This window comes from Gymnodraco acuticeps, unplaced genomic scaffold (assembly GCF_902827175.1).
Source record: "Gymnodraco acuticeps unplaced genomic scaffold, fGymAcu1.1, whole genome shotgun sequence".
Taxonomy (NCBI): Eukaryota; Metazoa; Chordata; class Actinopteri; order Perciformes; family Bathydraconidae; genus Gymnodraco; species Gymnodraco acuticeps.
Genome location: NW_022990501.1, coordinates 3,424,702 through 3,449,740, shown reverse-complemented (window position 1 = coordinate 3,449,740; position 25,039 = coordinate 3,424,702). Strand labels below are relative to the sequence as shown.

The window sequence follows — 25,039 nt, the reverse complement described above, 5'->3', positions numbered from 1 at the left end:
AAATACACTAAGAGTTAGACCTAACACACTTAGCTAGTTTATCTACTCTGGAACTAGCTAAACTAGTTATAAATATGTGTATTCTTTACTGTCGGGTCACTTATTACAGGTTCAGCGAGCTGCACGAGACTGATGGGCTGTCAGGAGAGGGAGAGGAAAAGAGAGCACCCCGTTTATTTTTCCCATTTTATTATCCAGAATTGCTGTAAACCTTTGAATAAAGTAGTTAATCTACTATTAGTAGTTTGTTTAAATGCATTACTTATGTTGTTTTTTCATTAACATAAAATAAATCTCACGTACCCCCTGCAGTAATCAAACGTACCCCTAGTGGTCCGCGTACCCCCATTTGAGAACCACTGGTATAGACGGTTCGTCCACACCAGGCCGACACGGAAACGCGGATAACGGCTCCCAAGGTGGGTAGATCAGCGGACGAAACGCTCTGGGGGGTCAACCGGCTCTGTGTGTACGCCCTACACGAGCCCCGCCTCTTCCTACCTCTGCTGCTCACCCGTGCGTCACCCGCGTCATTGCTGATGTGTTTCGCCAATAACAACAACAATGGCGGATCAACAGGGTTGCTTTCGTGCTCCAGACGCTATTGACCATGCTACTCTACCACAACCATCAGCAACAAGTGGACATGGAGAACTACATGAACTACATGCTAAATCCACCGCGGAGAATAAACAGAAGGGCAACCAGGCAACCAGGGCAACCATGCTCGGGGGGTCTTATTCGCTGCTTTTGGTGTATATTGTGGCGGAAGTACAGCGCCACTTACAGGCCCGGCATATGTACTACAGCAGGGGTACTCAAATACAAATCTTAAAGGTCCAAAATAAATGTTTCAATAAGACAAAGGTCCGTTTATTACGGTCATTCAAACTTTTAAACAATTGCAACAAGACTCTTAACACGAGGTTGCAAAAACAAAAAGTCTCTGTATGCAGCAGTTTTCATTGTTATTGTCAGGGGTGCACATAACTTTTTTGCCCTGGTTCTCAAAGGAGCACCTGGAGATGTTGCTTGGTGCTCATCCTTAAAATTAAATAAACCGTAACTTTTGAGGGGGTCTTGACTTTATTTGCCAGACACACGGTACTGAACACACATGCAGAGGTGAACACAAGACAACATTAGCACGACCAGTAATCCTACAAGCTGTCATCACTACCCTCCTGACTGTTCTCCTCTCTGTCAGACATGGTAGCTGATGATGTAGGCCTACTTCTTTCTCTCTGGTTGAGTCTGCGATTAGCTGCTTGCATCCACAAGTCAACAGCTGGTTTTGGGTCGAAAGTCTCTGTTGTCATCTTAGACAAGTGGATGTAATCAAATAAGTATGTGAACATAACCAATAACCTACCATAGCCAATAACAAATGAATGTAACTTATTTTATTTGTGTTGTTCATTCATATCTTATTTTACCTTAACATTTATTTATTTATGCATTTTTTTTTATCTCCAGTTTTAAAGGATATGTTTGGTTACTGTCCTATAGTATACATTGGAATGATTTAAAACCTGTTTATCCCAATAATTATAAAGGAGTGCCTTGGAAATATGTGTTTACATAAATTGTGACCAAACCGTTTGAACTTAGACTAAAGTGAACTATCTAAACACTCAAGAGTCCTTTACCTCACTGAGCTGTAGTTATCAGTCTGACTGGAGAGAACTCTCCCTCCACATTATTGTAACATCTTCTTCTTATATCCGTTAGAGCAGCTAGCACGGCACCAGATTCTAATAACAACAGCGCTGGTACCGGTGCACCCTCCCTCTCTCCCTCGCTCACTTGCTTTGGCTGTGAGCTGCGGGCGCCAGATAAGCCAACATCCCCCATTTTCATCACTTACAGCGCCCATCGTACAGGGCAAATGACACGTGTAACCGGGGTGAAAAGGGTGTTACATTTACTTAATTATGAATATTGTTACATCAAGGCCGAAAATTAGGATGAGCCCCAACGGTCAAAATGTATTTTTCCCTCCCAGAGCTGCCAGCGCAGCGCCTCCACAGATCTGGCGCCCTAGGCGAACATCTAGCCAGTGCTACGGGCCGGCTCTGAGTTCATATCATGGTTCATATGCAACTCGCAAATATCTTTCTCTCTCTCTCTCTCTCTCTCTTTCTCATCTCTCCTCTATTTTCTCTTCTCCCTTCTCTCTCTCCCTCTCTCAATGTTGGTACGCAAATGCGCTTTGTTTCAAATGACCCGGTGCTCTTTTTTTGGCGGAGGTGCGCATGCTTCTCGTTTTGCGCCGTCCCGTTCAAATGAAATCGCCGCCAATCATATGTCCAGGCTCGCGCCAGGACCGGGGGAGGGGACATGATGTGCATCTTGTGCTGCATTCACTTGCACTCGGACATTAGAGACTTTCTCTCATAAATGTCCGATGAGCCACAACTTTTCTTTCAAAACAAAGCTGCCAACTGGGGTGGCAGCTGGGGTGGCAAGGCCTATTTTTAGGGTGTCAGTTGCCACCCCGGTAGGTGAAAGTAGGCTAATAGCTACAGTACAGATGGAACTTGATGAGCTGTTAACTCTCGCTCTGAATTCTTTTTTTTTAAACTCTCGCTCTGACTCAGAAAGGTTGAAAGAGACGAGACACACATTTTTCCGACCCGCATTCTGTGAAGACCCGCCCTACTGTGCCTCTGATTCGCAGATTGTTTGGAGGGAAAAAACGCTGACGGGATGCTGAATGTGATTGGACCAATGCGTTGACAGACACACACAGACAGTGGAACAGGACATGCAGAGCGCTGTTTGCAGTCTATGGATATAGCGGATCATTTTGACTCGTTGCGTTGTGGCGATGTCTCGCAGATAACACAGATAATACAGATAATACATATGAAAAGTATAATTTGCTCAGAGTCCAGAGACAGTTGTGGTTCGGTCCGGATCCGGACCGGAGTCCGGACTTTGAGGATGCCTGTACTACAGTATTTCCAGCGGGTCGAGCGGTCTCGTGTGAAGGGACACGTTTCTTTAGGCGATTACGTGTGGACAGAAGACTTTTTTGATATCGAATTCGGTTTGTTTTCGTCTCCGTGTGGACGGGGTCTCAGACACAGGTGTAAAAACTTGCAATATTTTGATGTGAATCGGAGTCTTGCTGGAAAGGATAGGTTAAAGTGTTGACTTCTGAGGGATCATATTACCTTAAGCTTATTTATTTTTTACACAGAATTGGGACTTTTGATATCGTCTCTCATTTCTTACTGCGAGCCATGAAGGGTTCCCTTAACGGACAGTATGGACAGATATTATTGCAGTGACCAAAAGAATTGCAGAAATCCTTAAACATAGGAATGTGTTAGCATTTTTGACAATGGGGGCTTTGAATGTTTATTTGTTAGATGCTTGAAATAAGAAATTTTTCTGATCACTGATTAGTTGTTAGATTCATTTCTAATGCAAAAATACTAGAAAATCCTATTTTCAGCCTATCAAAAAAGGGGATTTATTACTTACCTGTTTTATATCCAATAAAGGGAATATCATTGGGTTTTGGAATGACTAGACATTTAAAGAAATTGGACTTACTTGGAAAATATAGAAATGTACATCCAAGATTCTCAGAGATTGTATAGCCCATTAAAAATGTATTCTAGGAAATAATCAGCAGATTAAATGATAATTAAAACAATTATATAATTGTAGCCGTTGAGTCGCTGAAACATTTATCTTGAAATGCTGGAATTCTAAAGCTACTTTTAGCCGCCTATCTTATAATGCCATGGCTCTCCCAGCCCGGGTGAATTGCAGGGAGAATATAAGGCATAAATGAATGTGCATAAAAAACCTTGCATCACATCATCATTGTGTAATCCTTTCTTTCTCATCTGTCAATCATCAATAGAAAAACGTAATCCCTGAATATCCGTGAACTAGTCCGCACTGATACCTTAGAAATAGAGGCTGTGCTTGCTCTTTGTGTCAAATACAAAACGTTCACTTTGAAGTCTTAAGATAAGCGTTAGATGTGTGACATTATTCATTAGTAATGTGTGTCAGTTTGCATTTCTTTGCACATGTTTTTCTATTTGACCAGGGCTTTGGTTTTCTCCCCTGGTACAATACCCTATTCTAGTGCAGATGCTCACACCAAACTACTCAAAATGTATTCTAAACTGCAAGGGCAATTATATAATAATAATAATCACATTGTGACCAATTTGTCCGACAATGGCATATTTATGTATCATCATGACCTACAATTCCGGTATAATACTGGCATTTAAAAACAGAAATGTTTTATTTACAGCAGAATTGTACCAAGTACCAATACAAATCCTCAAGCAAGTCGACTTTGCAATAGGTAAAATCTGATTTAAATTAAAGGATTGCGAGGCTGTCAGTTATTCCCTAATGATTATTTGTTGCCCAGCTTCTTCCCCGCTGTTTTTCTGACCCTCTCTTAACAATGGAAATGTCCATGTTTTCGGGCAGTGTCAGTTAGGCCTGCTGATTCAAGTTGTTTTTCCTGTGATCCTGTCATCCCAGTGCAAACACCTTCAGTTGTTTACAGTGAAATGTCCTCTGTGTTCACCTTCACTTCCTGTCTGTTTTCAGCATTACTCTACGTGCTGTACATACTGTATAGTTTTACCATACTGCAGCATTCAGCAGCGCGAGGTCACTGGCAGGGTTACTTGCGAGGTCATTGTTAGCCGTGAGAAAATGAACGCTGATTGGTCTCGTCACGATTTGCTCCCTGAAGCCCGTGCCACTGAGGCACCTGCCAAGCAGAGCTTCTTTAAATGAGAACGGAGCCTATTCAACAGCTGTATAGGCAGCCAGGCGGGCAGACAGTGCAGGGGAGAGAGGGACAAAAGAAAACAAAATGCAAAAACAGAGAAGACTTTCTAAATGGGAAACTCTGGGACTTCTTTTAAAAAGGTCTTAAATCAATTTAACATAAAGTACAAACCCATGCAATATTAATCTATTCGGTTTAATCCCATTGCTTTTAGATCCTTTATAATCCACATTCAATACAACCATTTTTCTTCTCTAACAAGCTTGCCCTATAGCCATTGTATAAATCATTGGCACAGGGCTTTTGCAGTGCCACAAATTATGTTATGGTGTCATTATTTCACTGAGTTATGAAGCAGGCAAGGTGGAATGACAAACATGTAGTACAACAGCACAAACATATTGCAATTCCCTCCCTGAGTCATAGCATACAGAAATGGTATAACAGTGTTTAAAAAAGATTAACAATAACCGCGACAGCAAGAGGAGTTTGTGGTTCATTTAAAAATTGGAAGCATCAACCACCATCTGAGCTGTTTTATTGCACCTTCGACTTCTGTGAGCGAGACTCAAAAGGGAAGAAGTTAAAGTGATACACTTGGCGTGCAAGAACGCTGGTAGTTTCTCAACCATATGCCGATATCCTTAAGTCACCATGTGCTCTGGCTTTGAAAGCCTCCACTGCCAATTCCTCATTTGAAACCTGACCAACTCTTTAACAATGCCTCTCTCTGATCCAGTGGGAAGGAGAAAATCTATTATCGATTTCCACCTGGTTTATGTGGAAAAAGCCCTGATGGTGGTGTTGAATAGCGCTACACTGTACCGTGCATTCACACTAAAGCTGGGGGATGGTGTGAGAGGGTATGTCAACAAAGCCCTTGACTACGACACAGAACCATCTGCACACACTGAATATTTAATAGTCAATAGAAATTGCTCGAGACCAGTAATCAAGAAAAGGAAAAAGAAAAGATAATAAGCATCATGAGGAGCTCATACATCAGTTCCTGCGTGATTTGAGTTTGGCTTGTCTTTTAAATCACCCATTGTTTCAATGCTAATTGTGACTATTTCTCGATGCATGCACCACAATTACAGATATTTCTTAAATCACTTATGTCATTCAATCCTATTCAACTCCAAATACAAAAGAAAAAAACTCAATAGACGTATAATTCCACCAGCAAATTAAATGCATCCCTGTCAGAGATGTCAACAATCATCTAAGAATAAAACTCTTAACTTTTTACAAAAACGTGCACCTTAAAAAAACCTTTAACAACACAAGACGGGATGATATTATTTCTCCACGTCCTATTTTTCACACCTGCATAAAACTTCCAACAAATAGATAACTGCAGACATATATGAACCCACTTCCTGTCAGTTACAAGTTCCCCCATCAAACCAATAAGATGGTTTCACATTTATACTCTTGCATAAACACACAATGAGCCTGATTATACTATTGCAGCCTAAAATTGGCATTGAGCTATTTTCTAATAACACATTTAACAATGGTGACATTAAAAGAAACCTATAATGAGGGATGAAATGCAAATATAAGCATAAAAGCACAGGAAGAAAATGATGTGTATATAAATCAGCATAACCTCAATCATGCTGAACGTTTCCTTTAAGTCTTATTTGTCCAACTTTAATTGCTTTGGTGAAACAGCACAGGCAATGTGAGAACAATGGAGCCACACTAGGTATTTCTCGACAATAACAAACAGACAACCACCGCTTCTTTGTGTCTGCTGTGTGAGCACACAAAATTAGGTAAGCCGGTGACATGAGACATAATCATTTTCTTTGAGCGGGGTTAGTGACCAATTTATTCTTACCTTAGGCTGGGCGCGACGTGGAAAGGCAACCTTAGGATCAATCTGAGAAGGAGAAAATAAATTGTTGTTAAAAGAAACGCTGGGTTTTTGGTGAAAAGCAATGAATAGGTGTTAAAAATATTTCTCAAACTGTAAGACCACAAAAGGCTCCCCAGAGTCCAAGCATTCATATTGTAAATCCTCTGTGGCCACGTATAAATACTAGGACTTTAAAAAGCAGTAATACAGATTCAAAGTGTATTCAAATTGTGAAATTTTCAATTGACAATGTTAAGAATGTATCCAAGCCATTAAGATTAACAAAAGCTACCTGTGGCGATAGAAACAGTCTGCTCTTGAATTCAATAAGAATTTTTTTAACTAAATCTGCATTCAGGAGCTGTCAAAGTTATTGCAATTACAAATTAAGTGCATATAAATGGCCCAACAAAAAGGATAAAAAAAAATTCATAGCAAAATGGCTCTCCTACATTGAAGCTGACTTTTGTTTAATCTGACCTTTAATTGTCCCCCTCTGTCTGCCACTCTGGTTAAGGTTATAAGTTATTTTCACCAAGGAACGGCTGAGTCATGGTTATGTGTATCTTAATATGCTAATGCCGTCTATCACAGTGCTCTGAGATTTGTTACTAACTGTAAAGCACTTACTCATCACTGTACCCTGTATGCCAAGGCAGGTCTGCCTTCACTAACTGTACGGAGGCTCAGTCATTGGTACATGTTCATTTACAAAGCCATGTTGGGTAAACTACCTTCTTATATCTGCTCTCTGATCTCTCGACGAATTGAAAGTACATATTGCCTGAGATCTCATGATGTTGTTTTATTAAATGTGCCAAGTGCTAGGACTGTCTTAGGGAAGAAAGCTTTTAGTTGTGCAGCTCCACTAACTTGGAACAGTCTGCAAACATGTTTAAAACTGAGCACTTTGGTTCCCCTGCATCATTTTAAAACTCAGCTGGGTGACATGCTGTTTGATACTCATGGTACCTGTCTCTGTAAATAGAGTTTGTAAACTGTACCCTGCACATTATGTTGTTTGTCATCCTTATTGTTTTTATGTTACATGTGTAACTAATGTCCTGCAGGTCACCCTTGAAAAAGAGATCTTTTGATCTCAAGGGGCTTTCACCTGGTTAAATAAAGGCTACAAACAAAATGCCATTGTAGTCATGTTACAGTCAAAAATATCAAATCTGACAACTACATGCCCTGATCATGTTTATCTCCTGATCATTGATGAGCCACATTGCCTTAATCGGCAAATAAACAGCAATTGATGTTTTTTATTTTTTTGTAGCAGCTGGTATACAAGGCTCTTTACAAAATAGATTCACCAATATCCCGAACAAACGTTGAAACTGTTCCTTAATCAGGGTAAACTGGAAAAAATATTGGTATCTATAGTGTGTAATGTGCTGTTTTGCTGAAGAACATACAATTGAAATGAGTATAAATAAACAATTATATTCCTAATAAAGGTTTGCAAAATTAAATGTCAAATTAAATGCATAATAATAATAAGAAAAATTAAAAACATCTAATATATATTTGTAATAAAACTGTGAAAACAACCGCTTTTAATAATAGAGATGCGAAGTCTCGCCCATCTACTTCCGACCTTATTTTGGAAAAAGTATGTATTGAAGTCAATGGAGAGAGAAAACGTATCTCTCGATCCAGTTTGAATTGTGCCACGAACTACACATATGATGTTTGTCAATCTTAAAAAATCATTTCCATGTCAAAAAAGTCACAGTTTGTCGTAAAACTGTTGAAAAATACGCAACTAGAAAGACTACAAATCCCAGAATCCCGGTCCCGCATGCTGGCTCTTACGGAACCGACTAACTCCCCTTTTGTGTGTGTACAGCTCTCAACATGAACATGTCAAAAAGTTGACATATGATCAATCATGATTCATTTATTATTATTTAAATGTTGCTACATAAAGCTCTTTTATTCACAATGCAGCATTGTAGCAGCCTATCCGATAATTAGACAGGTGCAGAGATTCGGCCCCATAACTGCTTTCACGCAGGTCAGCTTAGTGTTTTGGAATTTTCGCTGAGCAATTAGGTTAAAAACAGACATCTCAAATGAATATCTTCAAAACTGACTAATGGAAGTGAAATTATGAGGATTTCAAAATATATCAAATATCCCTGACATTACTTTGATATTTTCTACTACTGATACAAATGTAAAAGGTATTTGGCGATGCTCTATGGCAAAGCACATTTAAAAGACTGCTAATTACTGACTAATATTGGAGATACGAAATCATTCTACGGTGGTGTCAACTGATATAGTACATTCAAAAAACAACAACAGAAAAAGAAGAACAAGTTAGTGAGCAAGCCAGCCACACTATCGCTCTGCCGGTCGTGGTCGCAGCTTTTATTTTAGGCAGGAATCACTGATTGAATATGACGGGGAGAAAATGAGAGTCTGAGGCCTCTGACGCCTCCAGATATTGCCAAATAACCAGGAGGATGCGTCAGATCAGCCTGTTTCTCCATCTTATGCTATCTCATTAGCTACATTTCCCTCATTCATTTCACTGGTATGAAGGTATGTGGGGGGGGGGGGGGGGGTCTCATCAACCATTACAATGTAGAGGAACTATCTCATACAGCAATGTCTTCCTCAATTGTCTTTGCCTGGATACCAAATAAATTGTAAGAGGAAAGATTTGCTTTTAACTGAAAAGCCTTTTTTTATATCTTCTGCTGTGTATTAAACTCAAATCTACAATCAGTATACTAATTCTATGCATCCATAAAAGTTACTCCTTGAGCACAGATGGATATATTTATGAAAAAAGAAATCTCTTCCTGATGAGGAAAACAATGGAAATAGAACGAATTAAGAAACACAAGAACATAAAGACACCATCTGCACAGATCAATTAAGCCAATGAGACTGAGCACGTTTTAATGTGTTAGAAGGGAAACCATGATGTGCAATGTCATTGTCATCTTTTCTGTCAGTCTCAGTTATTACGGTCATCTTTTTAAATCAAGTCAAATTGAGAAATGAATTCAATAACACCTGGGTATGGCAACCCCTGCTTGTAATGAATTTAATTTAAAGATTTGTTTTAGCACTTAGCCCCAGGCATAACCAATTCAAACCCAATTATTCTGTGCGCCCTATTTGAGCAAAGACAACACATTATGCTTAGAATACCAAAGTCCTATATACACTTGGAAATATATCTGACTATTTTTTAAGCCTATACAAAACCTATTAAACCTCATTTCAACATTTTGTGTCAACTAATTGTTTTTCCTTCCTGCTGAGAATTTATTTTCACAACGTGGCTTTCCGATTCAAGAGAGCACTGAAACACAATGGAGGTCCTATAGTTTTCTGTCAGTTGCAAATACTACAACTATCAAAAAGAGGCAATTATATGCACAGAATGGTGTTGAAATGAGGCTACTGTGGATTGTTTAAAGTCACTCTCAAGGCAATGCAACCAAATGAGGCAAAGAGGACTTACTAACCAATCCTTCTGAGAAATCTTGTAGCAGCACCTTTTTAGGTCACAACTTATGATGAATGAGTCCTTTGAGAAATTTGAACAGGAGGAGAGGAGACGAAGCATTCGTTTCCCTTTGGTTTACATACTAATGTGTACAAATGTAAAAGTGCCATCATAACTAAGGCCAATAGCTAAAATATGCACTGCACTTTACTCTGAGGTGGAATAAGTACTCAGATGTTATACTTAAGTTAAAAGTAGTAAGATTGTAGTGTACAAATACTCTGTTACAAGTAAAAGTCCTGCATTTCAAATATGTATTGGCAGCCAAATATACTTAAGTACCAAATCTGAAAGTAGTCATCTAAGTGGCCATCACATCACTGGATTATAATTAGTGATCCAGTAACGTGTTTTACATTTGGATTTTGGAGCTGTTCAAAAGGTGAAAAGAACGCCAGGTATCTCCATCCATAAAATACATCATTATGCAGAAGTTAAATTACATTTTTGTATCAAAATATGAACTAAATAATGTCCTGAAATAAATGTAGTCGAGTAAAAAGTACAGTATTTGCTTTCAAAATGTACTGTAGTAGAGTAGAACTACAATAAAGTACATGTACTTTAAAAGAGAACAGTTATTGAGTAAATGCACTTAGTTATTACTCTTAGGTACTCTATCCCTGACTTTACTGTGTAACCAAACCTTTGAACCAGAGACTATGCTGTCCCGGTTTGACCCGATACTTCCTTCCTGAAACATTTTGGTTATACAACTCACATACCATCAGGGTTTGGGATCAGTCAACCGGACCTGGGCACTTGTTACAGGAGTTTCCACACAAGGTGTAACATTTCCCTCAAGTCTGATTTCATTTATATCTTCAAAATGTTAGCTTTCATTAAAAACGCCAACCTATTAGTGATGTACTTTGCATATTTTTCTTTTTGAGTATACTATTCTTCCCTTAATGTGTTAGGGGGAGGGCACTCTCTTATCCTCACTGTGCTTTTGCTTTCAATGTTATTTTCCATCAGCTAAATGCAACAAGTTAAAGCATACTCTGTGATTTGTTGAAATTGATTCTGGGAACAAATCACAAACTGATGTAGAAGTAAAAAGGTGTTTTTAAGCACATAAGTTAAAAGACACGCAACATCTTCGTAGATAGCGACACCTCCCATCCAGCTTTATGGTTATCTTCTAGTAGCAAGTACTTTATTAATCCCCCTCTAGGAAATGTCTTTATCATGAAAACATTACAAGCCGTGCATGCAAAATAAACGGCACATAGATATTTAGAAACCTGACTGCGAGTTGAGCAAACAACCTGCTCTGAATATGAATTTGCTCTACCTTCGAACATTACATTTTATTAGTTGCCAGATTAGCTGCTCAAACGATGGGAACCAGCTCTATTAAGCAAGAAATTACCTTCCATTTATTGTTTTAACACTGAAGTATGAAGGTCGTCAAATTCATTAAGGAGCAGAGAAATAAACGTGACTGATGTACAACAACATTTTCTATTGTCGTTGTATTGGGTATGAAAGTGGAGGTTTTTGTTTTACATGAAGCAAAGTAGAAGCAACATGACACTTAAGTAGTCCACAGACAGTTTAGGCTTAAAGATGTTGCCCAATATCGTATATTATATAATAAAATGAGAATAATAATTGATGGTATATGTCCTTCCAAGAAAAAGGATATAGTTAGAATCATGTACACAGGGATATGAATCCTGGTCTCATTTGGGATATGATGTTTACATTGATCTCGAGGAAACCTGGGGCAAATGTAGACACTCATGCAGCTCTTCATTCTTACAGGTATGATTATCAGAGGCATCTGTTATCTATAAATGTCTGTAATGTAGGTTCTATGGGGTCCTTTTTTCCTTTGATTAATGTACTAAAACCCTCTAATGGTAGCAGTACCTTTTATGTACAATTGACAGACAACCTATAATGTGATGTCATTTTCAAAAGGCACTGCAATTACAGAATGCAAGCCTTTTGCAATGTGTGAACCTCAGATAGCACCTACACAAGTTTACACAGTTCAGTACCTGCGGAGCACCATAGAATGATAATCTAAAGATTTGCTACTGCTAAAGTAGCTGTAGTCGGGAGCTTTGTCCTCACTGTTCAGCAAACCAGGCCTCTACAGTGTGTTGGCAAGTATTTATCACCTTATGGCCTCATTACATCACCCAAAATAAGACCTTCTCTGCATCTTTATTTTATGATGAAACATGATCCCAGACAGAACAAAGGCGGATTTCCTTAAGACATCATACAACCTGATATGTCAACATAATAAATGAGAACATCCCCTTCTTACCCTGCCTCCCCCTCCATCTTTTATCTTCCACAGCCCTTTTACTACAGGGTCTCTGTGGGCTGTTTCTGCATGCGACTGTTGGAGATCTGTGCCGAGAAACAGCCTATATCTTAAGTTCACATCTTATAAAAGGATTTCATGTATTAATGCGGCTCCTGGGTAAACTCTCTTCCTCTCTCTTAAGACGTATCTACACCGGCATGATGGCGTGGTGTTTAAGCTAAAAGGAAATGGCTTATCAAAGCTTGCAGCTTTTTACCCCAACTTTATAGTGTGTGAGCAGGTGTGTTTGTGAGATACCGACAGAAAAGACAAGAAATTAAAACGTAACATATTTCATATCGGTGCTGTCAATCTTTACAGATTTTTTGTTGCTGATGGGATAACACCTCAAAGAGTTTTTAAAGCCAGCCAAATCAATAATGAGAATTTTACGAAGGAAATATGTAACACCATTATGAGTATGATCCAGATTCACTGGTATAACAGAAGATATTACATTACCGGCCTGACAAACATCTGATGTTCTGTATGTACCGACAAGAGACGTGTACAGCGTGAAGTAATAACGCCTTGAGACATAATTAACTGCAGAAGACAGAGCACCTGCTTTTCTTAAACAAGAGCGAGTCAGAGTTTAGCTCACTGATTTGACTTTACAACCTAATCCTATCAGAGGAATATGATTTCGATCTGCCAAGAACAGCTGCTCATCCGTGCCTTTCCTCTTGGGTTGCTCCCTGCCTCACCTTAAACATCAAAACTGCAGGTCCAATTTGACCGGGGGTCCTCCATATGGAACACCCAGGAACGTATAGAATGTGTCTCTTACAAGACAAAAAATATATGGTTGTAAGAAATTAAACCATAAATTGTTAACATAAGAGGAATTATCTCCCACTGCCTTGAAGAAATGTATATATTGCATTAACAATTGGTGGGTCCCTTATGGATATTTGATGAAATTGTATTTTATTTGTATAAACGCTTCACATTAAACATTTAAAGACGCAACTAGGTCTGAACGATTTGGAAATTATACATCATAGCAATTATTAAGACTGATATTGCAATTGTAATAGGATTCACAATTTCTTCAAGGAATGGCTTCATCATTATTCTCATTGAGAAATCTAATACAATCAGCATAGTGGATTTATTTCCCAGTGTGTAGAATACAATATTCAACTCTGTACATCTCTGCAATACTTAATTTAGAAGTATTGCAACACATTTTTTACCTGAATATTGTACTAGAACGTTATTTGGATTCATTGTTTAGCCCCAATGCCAACATTGCATCAATCTACTGCCTTGTTAAGTTTGCAAGTGTATTTCTCAAATGCAAAATCATGTGCTATGATCTCTCCTGTTCATACCCGCCTGCCTGGAAACATCTTCAGGAACAGATGCTTTGAGTTGCATATTTCTAAACCGAACAAAGCATCATGAAAAATGGTAAATATGTTCTGAATTACCAGCATGTGTGTTTTGAAGCCGCAGGCTGTTCTTCTCCATATGTCTCATTCAGATTCATCCTTTTCTGAGTGTTTTCATAACCGGACAAAAAGCAGCCACACGGTAAAAATCAGAAAGCAGAAGAACGACAACTGTGATCGCGTGCACGCCCTGGCATTTGTGTGGATGTCACATTAATAACGAATATAAGGAAGAAATTCTTTGTGAGGTATCAGTGTAATCAAAGCAATAAATGCCTCTTTTGTGTTTGCATTCAACAAATACTAATAGTTGTTAAATAAAAGCCACATTCATTTATTTCGCCCATTAAACTAAATCACTCATACAATTAGATCCTAACAAAGGGTGGGTATGATTTCTACTGAATAATCTGACTCAACTTGTTCACTGTCACAGAACCTCCAGCCACTGACGCCTTTCAAGGTTACTCAGGACAAAAACAAGCACTGCAAAAGTAGGAGGCTTGTATCGAACCAACATCTGCAAACGCATCAAGAACCATCCACATTCTCTGGACTCGGCTCCTTCTTTCCATTCGTGCTGAGCAACTTTATAAAAACAGATATGATATATCCTAATGCAATGCGATCTTGATAGCGTGAGCGTGGAGATATCCAGCACAGCAGATACAGCCCAATGACTAATGGTGAGGATAACAACACAGACAGCTGCCTTAGGTTTGCAATCTTCTATTTCATCGCCAACGGATCAACAACAGCACATTAGCAGCTAGGAAATATCCATTTCTGCATGTATTTGAGTCAGGATCTTTGGTATGTCAATTATACTGTCAAACACTCATCTGATTATAAAAATGTCAAGCTAAACAAAGCTTTGCTTCAGCTTCACTTTGTTGTTTATTGTGACGGAGGCATTAGTTATCCCTAGTATTACAGGACTGATAGGGGTACCATCAATGCCTTTTAGATTGGAGGGTATGGAGACACAATTCTTGCCCATGAAAACAAAGCAAATGACTCATTCCAAAAACAAATGTCTATATTGATATCAGACAGGAACGCAGATATGATTTGGCACCATATATTCTTCTGAATAAAGATTGTGTAAAAGTCTATAATGATGATGTTATTAGTCTGTAAACAAATATTTATTAGAGGCAGTCTGGTAGCCTGAGGGTTTAAGACGCTGACCATGTGATCGAGTCTGGTCTGGACTCTCTCTCCCTTCATTTCCTGTCAGCTCTCTTCTATATGCTATCTAATAAAAGCAGGGAGAAAGAAAGCCCTGATAAATACCTTAACATATTTACAATGAAAATCCACCACAACAACATATAGATTGTCTTTATTAAACTGCCTTACAAAGGGAATGATACATGCTATGTTACATTTTTAAGGACAGACATTGAACAAGTTCAGTGCTGTGCCGCAATTCTGGGTAAAATGTCACTGTTCAGTAAGGGGGAGGCTCTGATGAGTATTACATTAGCAAACACTACCTATAGGCCACAATAAGTGTGATATGTTACAATTGTTAATGTACATATATGTAGCTGCAACGCTTTGAGCATTTGTATGTGGATATAGAACAGGTGGCTCACAATTTGAGAAAATGAAAATTGTATAGAACACATTTTGCATAGCACTTAATATGCTTGTGGAACAAGCGCTTCACCTCCAGCCGAATGCATAACAAAATAGGCAAAGAATATTCTACATTTTGATAACAGGCGAAAGTTTGGTAACTTTTATGATAAGGAAAAAAGTAGCTTTTTCTTACGGGTGGAAAAACTATTTTGCAATCAATAAGTCAGTTGCAACATTGAAGTAGCAGTGGACTGAGACTGTGCTATGAGCATGAGGTCATAAAGTTAAATCCAATGAATATCATTTTAAATTCTCAAGGAATGTAACTGTTTCCTGCTGCTGCAGCTCTCATAGTGCCTTCGGGCAAAGCGTTGAACCAACACCTGCTCCGTTTTAAAAAGGAAATAAACTGGGGCTGTACCGGACAACTCTTAGGTTTAAGACTGCGCACACGTTTCCCCCCCCGACCTTCACTGTAAGTATACACTGCCACAAAGTTGTCCAATGAAAATGTCTTGCTTAAAGTTATCAAATTGCCTTATATTCTGCCTCAAAGTATGTTTGAATAATTACCTCTATCTACAGTATGTACTCTACAGATATTTGCAATGCCATCACTTATAATTATTGTTCCTTGCAATGTCAATAACTGCCCTTTATATATTTAATGACTGATGATTCACTGACTGTCATTCATTTCCCCATAAGACATAGGAACACTAAAGCACAATGTTTAGGTGATACACTGAGCATAACATAAAAGGTCGTATGAGTCGGGGGGGGCTAATTATCTACAGCATGCCCATCAAGTGTTATCAATCATTTTGTAAAAGGTATGCATGTCTCTTTTTTTATAATGTTAAATTAAAAAAAATTAGACCGGTAGGAATAGCAAGTTTATAGAAGTAAAGCCTTCCTCACTGAGCTGTTCTTATAACTGTCTGGAAAACTCAGTGCCCCCTAATAAATAAAGAAATAAAGCCATACACTGGGAACTTTACAGAAAATAAAGCAATGTCTACTATCCAACAAAAAGCACTCAGGCTAAAAAATATCATTATAATGGACAACACATCTTTACATTACTGGTCTAGTAAGTATCATCAAATACAATTTGTCTTTCTTGATCCTTAAACATATTCCTCCATCTAGACCTGCCTTCAGTTAAGGTAGCACACACAGAACTATGCTGGCATACCCTGATATTACCACCTACCGAGCTGAATTTCCAGCCACATACAATTTCAGCTGAACCCCGTCTAATCCATCACTACAGACATCTTTCAAAAATGACATCTTTAATTATTAATCTACTGAAAATGTCAAAGGGAAGTACAATGCGCTTTGTTCATGTGTGTTCATTGTGCATGGGTGTATGTCTAAATCAGTTCCCAAATATGTGCAAGCAATTTAGTTTCTAAAATAAACATGCTTTCATAACGGTTATTGCTTTTACAATGACTAATTCAAAAAATACATTGTTATACATTAGAAAAGAACAATTACTTTTAAATAACATGTAATCAAGCTTTAGTTTTCACAAATACAGAACTCCGTGTTTGACATTAGGGCGACATTTCTTTGGGGGTAAAGTGTTTTTTTTTAAGCCTATTTTTACATTTACAGTATCAGTGCGTCAGGCGTTACACAATGCTATATCTGCTGGGTCAAACAGTAGCGAGGCAGCGGGCCTGAGACAGCACGCCCTTCAGTGGAACATGAGATATGTGCACACTACACATGTGGCCACAGCGAAGAAGGGGGCGTGTCAGCCGCATTCATCCAAAGAAGTGAAAGTGAACACACACAATATTCCCCTGCAGTTGTGTTTTATTGCTAAGCTGTTAGTGTTGAAGGGTACCATCATGCATTTAGCCTTTTTACATGACCTTGATCCACACAGCCTGCAAGAGGTGTTTACCCACAAGCCCTTTAGGCAATATAAAGTCACACATTTATGACATGACGGGTTTCCACTGGCAGTACAAACATTAAACAATGAATACACACTTATGTAAGTGTAGATCAAATTAACTCACCGTCTTTGAGTCTAATTCGTGGTGTTGTTGAGCTAAGACTTTATCTACACTGGCAGCATCTGTAAACGTAACAAACCCAAATCCTCTGCAAAAGACACAAAGACACACATATTAAAAAGTATACACACAAAATTAGAATACAGATTTCTTTGCAATACAAATTATTAAAAGAAAGACATTACATGTTATACTTCAGATAATATTCCTATGACCTTATTATTGTGACAATATGTATGTGTAAATGTATTTATAATCCACATTGTGAACATCCTAAAGCAGATTTAAAAGAGAATCTGTGGACACTGCTGATCATTATTTTGCATGTCACAATGTGAGGCGACACTACACCAACATTGTGGTGCAGTCACAAAGTCAATGTCAAATTGCATTGGGCTGCAGCTTTACAGCAGTGAGCATTTAAGCTTATCTGGCTTGCTGTGAAACCACACGCAGGCGCGCACACGGGGACACACACGAACACATGCGCGCGCGGACACACAAACACACATACACGCTGGATTCATACGAAACGAAACACGGACAAAGTGAGCGATATCGCTGCATGCACTGGGGAAGGAAAAGTAGATAAAAAGCCCTGTATTTACCTTGAGCGTTTTGTCGTGGGGTCTCTCATCACCATACATTCTCTTATTTCTCCGAATTTACTAAAATAGTCTCTAAGGCTGTCTGTGAACAGAGAAAATATGTCGGGTCATTTTGACAGAAACATATGGGCATGCTGTTGTCACTGTATTGAAATAAAAACACCCCGCGATGCGCATAGGGGTCGAATAGAGGACTTCAGATGGACGGAGATCAAAAATAACATCGTGCGCACACACTAGTGAGATATCCCATACAGTACACTACTGCACAGTGCACGAACATACACGGGCAGCAGCGAGCACTCAGTCACAGCGACAAAAACAACAAGAAATACTGGACACGTTGTAAAAGAGAATAACAGTCTCACCTGGTGAGGTTTGCCAGCTGAGGCCACCGATAAACATTTTACTGTAAGGGGAAAACACAACAGAAGTGAGTCCAGATGTCAGTTCGGCCATTTTGACGACTAACTACTTCTAAAAGCGACCTTAAAGGATAAAGGAAGACTATGAAAACACATAGCGCTTCGTAATTATAGTCTATCTACATAAAAGGGGGAGGCTACGAAGCTGAGGTCTTAAACTGAATCTGGAAACAGACCGGTTTAAGTGCGTACTGTGAAGGGACGAATCCAACACGGCAGTCGAAGTCCTCTCTAAGATGTTGAAACATGAAAAAAAACCGTACCTTTGGATTAAATTTAGAAAGATTCTTACCCCGGGTCATGTTGTGAGTCGTTTAGGCTTCCGGATGTGGCTTGACTCCCGTCTCCTTCCATATCTATTTCAAACTATAGGCTGGGACTACAGTAACAGTGACAGACACACACAGATACGGGCAGGAGATATGCAAAGCCCCGCTATGAGAATATTACTGAGCCGGGAATGAAAGCGTCACACGTGGGATCAGCTCAGCCCCCTGCTCCCTCCTCCCCCTCGCAGCACGCTCTACCTTGGCCCGGAGGGGCGGAGCCTGCCTCTGTCACCTAACCAATCCAATTGACGTCAATTCAGGCAATCTGCAAACCAATCCTCCGATTTGTCATTTAATTAAGCACTAAGCCACTAGAGGTGAAAGTGGTTTATTGCTCTTCTAAATCAGTGGACACATACCATTAAAACAAACAAAAAAATCTTTGTCCAAGAAAAGTTACACTTAATTAGCCACGTTAACATATTCAAGAGACAAGTCAAGCTTTTCAAAGCAGCAGCGCGATTATTTATTATACAAATTACGATATCCATCCGCCGTTTTATATAGTCCCTCTGAAAGTAGGGCATTTTTATTTTTGCATGTTAATATTTCAATGATCGTGATTTGTATGGCTTACAAATGCTTTATCAAGAAATAAATGTATTCAATTAAAGTTGAATATTATAATAATATTGAATAAGTTATCAAATAGATATTGTGCAGCCGACTAGTATCTTTTATTTATAAAAAAGTTGAGGAGAGCATGCTTATAATAATAACTATCACTAACAACAATTGAATGTCTTATCCCTTAAAATACTGTAATAGTTTTTTTGTAATGATTGCTAACGATATGATTGCAAAGTGATATGTCATCCTTATTTGTTTTCAATAAGAGGTCATTGTTGGTTTAGTTCATTCATTTAGGTGCACATTTATTAAGTCTTCCAGCTTTAAACATATTATAAATTGCATGCTATATTAACAACAATGCTGAATAAAAATTGTAGATTGAGATTGAATCATGCAATGATACAGAAACAGAATATACAGAAGATGAGAAAATCTATTAAAAAAAAGGTGCCCAACTGTAGGTGCTGACTGAGGTAAGCTGATTATTAGTGAAAGTCTCATGAGCCATACAGTATGTGTTTAAGCGGGTTTCGATTGTTTGGCAAAGGTCTCCCAGCACCATACTGAATCTCTGCAGCTGACCCCGAGCATGACCTTTAGCTGCTTTATTCATTATGAAAGCCAACAAAAAGTTATCCTACAGGGATCAATAAAGTATGGTATCCATACATTCAGCGGATTTATTATGAATACTTTCATGTCGATTACCTGTAATGAGCGGCCATCCCTCCCTCCTGCACAATGCATGTGGAGATAAACTGCCTCTGCCCCCCATCACCCTGAAGAAGAAGAAGGAAATAATTAATAAAACAAACATGAATGACATTTGTGGGGGGGAAAACAGTTTTTAATACACATTATTTGCAAGTATGCTCTCAATAGAATAGAAGAAAACTAAATCTCATGAACAAATTATGTTTTAAATTATGCATTATACATTTCTTTGTATCCATGGCACAGCAATCTCCGACAATACATTCTATATAAACGCAGTTTTCATTCATCTTAGCAGGAGAATAATTACAACAAAACAAGCTCGGCACGAAACGTGACTAGTGATCCTTTTTCATTATTCACATTCAGTACGTTTTTTGAATAGGCCCGTCTGTACTGACTGTTTCAGGGCACCACCAGAGGAATTTCTTATCTAGCCAGGCAGCATGTTTTTGAAACAATGACTGGACGATAAACCCAAATAACAAGACTTTTGGACAGTTTAAACAGCTTAAAATGCTGTCATTAGTTCAGGGGACACTCTACATCGCAGCTGTGTAAGATAGGAATGGAGGAGGAAAATGGTGGCATTTCCTTGCAGCACAGGAGTGTCACAGCAAATAGAAACTGTGACACCTTCTACCTTGTATGCACTATTGTTCTGTACCATGCCAACTGGTGATACGTAAATAACTACAAGTTGTTGAATGTGTGACGGGTGTCTTCCAGCATGTGCCTGAAATCTGATTGTGAGAAAATCACATCCACTCATGCAGTGTGTGAGGGAGGGAGGTTATAAACTGATAGGAATATGAGCTCAGGGTAACAACAGGCTTTACAGTGATCAAAAATCACAGTGGATTTAACACATGAAGAGCAACTTCGTTTTATGCTCAAATAAAAACACTGGGGTCCCAGGTTTCACAGTGTCGTTATGAATTATTCTGCCTTTTGAACATTGTAATCATGACCTTTCTGTTCACTTTTCGGTATACCGTGAAGAGAGCAAAGTCAGAAAAAGTGAGGTGTTTTACAATATCTGATTTAGGGTTCTGAACCAGATTTAACCCCAGAGCAGACACACCACTGCTTTCTATTCAAATCTAGCATATCATATTTCAGCAAAAGTCTATGTCTAGATCCTTTTTACACTGATTGAAGGATAAAAGGGTATATCTTTTTAAATAGAGGGGTGTTCTCCTTTAATATTAGCAGCCACCAATCCTTGATGAAAGAGCCTAAAATGTTTAACCTTCTGAAGGCAAGTTAAAGCGCTATGCTTTTCAGAGCTGCTCTGCGTTAGTATCGTGCAAGGAGTAAAAGAGAACAGTTTTAATTTTCTATGTACCCGTACCAACAATATCCCTAAAACTGATGCTGATCACACAGAAACACCATGGCCTGGAAGCATTCATAAAGCTGACAGCTGTTGAAGACATTCCTATCAATGGAAGGATGTCAAAAAAAATTCATTACAAAGCACACATTTGTATATCCCTCACGCTTTGAAAATCATCTGCGTTGAATGATAATTCACTTGGAAATCAAGGCAAAGATTGTGAAATCATATACAGTAGTTGTATCGGTGCAACTGGAGCCTGTATTTCAGGGGCTGGAAATGAACTGCTTCTCAATAGAGAGGAAACTCAGCATGCAAAAAAAAGAAAAAAGCTAACCGAGCCTTTGCATGAAAACTGGAGGATTTGGAGGAGTCGAGAGAGAAGTAAAATTGATAGTGTGTGAAAGAGCTGAGGGGGAAAAGAAAGTGAGAGAAGCAATAGACTTGCCGGCAATGTTATGAGATGCTGTTTTGAGAAGAGGCATCCTGTTTCCTGTTGCAGTAATCGTTTTACACCCTCAGAATCCTCACTTGACCTTGGAGAAATTGTTCTCCAACCATGCATAACCCCTTTTTTCCACACAGATTACAACACATAATCGAGCGAGAATCGCAAAATATATATTTAAACCCTTCAAATATCTTAAAAGACATACATACAGGGGATGATACACACTGAATGAAATTTGAAGTCGAAGGGGACTTGCATAGCTTGTGTTTTAAGCATAAATTGTGAAAGAATCCAATATCTATTAATCCAACACTAAAAGATAGCTCAGATGAAATTACCTTCACCCACTTACATACATTTGTTATGGATGTTATTCAAACACCCTTGAGGCATTGTTAATTTAATCCTTTGGATTTTGTAAATGATTCTGTATTGATCACCGTGGATTGAGTGCTCTCTTGCCGTCCTATTACAGTGGAAACCTAGAATCCAGAGGAAAACTGTGGGAGAAAGCTGCAGATGTGAACCAATTGTCCTCCCTCTAGTGTCCTCCTCCTCTCTCCTTCTCCTCTGCTCAGACAGAGAGCCCCTCTCACACTGCAGGAAGAGAGCCAGACTGACACCATGCATAATTACAGTCCTATTTCAGGAATTAGCCACCCACCGAACTGCAGCCTACCCTACCCTCTTTCATCTTGCCCGGAATAACTTAGCATCTTAAAAAGTCTATTTCAGCCTTCAGGATGATTTAATTGTACAAATGATGAGGTTAATAATAATATTTCCTTTCTAATCACGGAATTTCCGAAGCGTGGTTGTGTAAAAACGCTGTCGACTGATCGTGATATGTGAGGAGGATCATTGGGACTGGCCATGCGATTGTTAGCACATAGAGAAACTGTTTGAAGTCAGATCAGTGGGGACGGATGTTCTGGTGATGGAATGATTTCTCTCCCCATTATGCCCTCTGTAACTACGCAGATGAGTTAATTAAGCTGAGCCAGAGGCTACGCACTAGCATTCCAGGTGGATGGGCCACTGTGATATTCAGATCTACATTATTAAAAAAAACTGTGATATTGACTTTTGAAATATCTAAATGCATAAGGCTGCTGAGGCTTGCAAATTATCTTGTAGATTTTGAAAAATAGAACATTACCTTTTCCCAGAGACCAAAAAGATAAAGAAAGAGCTCTCATCTTTTACTGAATAATCAATGAAAATGTACTGTAAAACGTTGAATCATTGTGCACAATGGCCCATTTCAGAAAATGCACTTTATAATATTGTTTTAAAAAGAATGAAGCATGTGTGTTAATCATTTCAAATACTGCCGCTGGTATAGAGAAGGAGGTTTTTTTTAAACTCTGGGACGCATGGATTTAACAAGGGATCAACAAAATGTTATCTTAAACAATAATAATACATTTATCTGTTGACTTTGTTTGGTTGTATTCCTCTAAATCTCGATTATCAATGTAACTGAAGTTAATGAATAAATCTAGTGGAGTGAAAAGAACAATATTTGCCTCTGAGATGTAGTAAACGTATGAAGCAAGTAGTAATCAAGTACAAGTACCTACATATTGTGCTTGAGTGCAGTATTTGAGTAAATGTACTTAGTTACAGTCCACCAGAGCCAAAAGCACAGGTAGCACAACATAGCTTGAAGTACTCCAGTTATATTACCGTGTATATTACAGGCCGAGCAACAAGATTAGCATTTTTTGACCTCAGTATAACATTTGTAAAGTAATTTTTTACACATGTTTTTTTCTTCTTTTAAACCAAGCCTGCTCCAAACACAAGTGTATGATGATGACGACATCATTTAGCTGCTCCACTGGGCTGGGAGATAAGCTCGCGCCCCTGCTGCTCACCAGGATGTTCCGGCTGCTGATGGTACGACTACAGAGAGCTGTGTGTTACAGATGATGATGATGATGATGATGGGTGGCATTAAAGCAGCACCAGGAGCCATGCTATTACCTACACAGTATATATATATATATATATACAGTACATACACTGTACTGTATACAGTCAGCAGTGGAGAGAAGGATGTACAGTTGGCCTTTTAGAGCTTTGTCAAGACAGAGGAGGCAGAGGACCCAGTCATGATAGTTATACAATAGTTTTTTGGATCGATTGAACGTTTGAAATGGACATTATTTGTGAAGTAGTTTGATTTTGAGCTATACCCCAAAAAGCCCATTTTGTTGAAATCTTCCTCAGGACTATAATTTCTGGTTTATCTTATCGGTGCTAAGCCCAGATGTGGACAAGGTATATAGATGTATTGCTCTGATAAAATTAGTAATGTAGAAAAACAGTTTCAAGTCAAACTCCGCATTGAAAAGGAAATGATTAGCATCAAAATGTTATCTCAAGTAAAAAAAACTTTACTCATTATGCACAACAGCCTCTATTTTAGAATAATACATTATCGAATAAGAGTTTGTTATGCATTAAAGTGTTAACCACTTTAATGTTTGTGTAGCTGGTAATGTAGGTCCTTTAAAACAAATACATACAGTATTGCTGGGTAGCTTTTGGTTTTGACAAGGTTTCAACAAAGTTAATCTTAACCTATAATTTATACATAATAATAATAATGTACCTAATTACTCTCCAATACTAGTTAAGACACACTCATGCATGTGCACAGCTATATTTTTTTCTACATACAATAAGGCTATGGATTCTAGCCTGAAGAACTTTTATAATTAGCTTTATTCAATTTCGATGAGTTTTTTTATATGAACGAAAATACTAAACCTCAGACATTTGTTTACATTATCCAGAAGCTAGAATGTGTGCAATAAGCAGGCACTTCTTTCTCTCACTTATTTTTGTTCCCTGCACTGGCTGCCATCATATCCTCTCAGTTGCCAACCATTTCCTATTCTACAACAACCGACCTTTAAACTGACCTTGCCTTGTCTGTGCCATTGAGACAAAAGCGAGAGATACCATATCCTCAGCTTCCCGCCCCACTATGCTTCAAGGTTCCCCCCCCCTGTCTCATCAGTCTTCCGGCTGCTTGAGTACGCCTTGTTATTTCTTCCAGAT

The 25,039-nt window shown here is 38.6% G+C and overlaps 1 protein-coding gene across 10 annotated transcripts in view; it reads right to left on the bottom strand.

The window, feature by feature from the left end:
* The window catches only part of msi2b (musashi RNA-binding protein 2b), a 321,629-nt gene extending 302,572 nt beyond the window's left edge, over positions 1-19,057 (bottom strand). For all 10 annotated transcript variants that reach the window (XM_034226607.1, XM_034226606.1, XM_034226608.1 and 7 more), the window contains exons 1-5: positions 18,854-19,057; positions 18,505-18,545; positions 18,137-18,218; positions 17,532-17,616; positions 6,630-6,671 (exon numbers count right to left, since the gene is read on the bottom strand). In XM_034226607.1, the coding sequence (XP_034082498.1) occupies positions 6,630-6,671; positions 17,532-17,616; positions 18,137-18,218; positions 18,505-18,545; positions 18,854-18,915 (312 nt within the window). In that variant the 5' untranslated portion in view covers positions 18,916-19,057. The remainder of the gene's footprint in view (positions 1-6,629; positions 6,672-17,531; positions 17,617-18,136; positions 18,219-18,504; positions 18,546-18,853) is intronic.
* Positions 19,058-25,039: the final 5,982 nt, after the last annotated feature.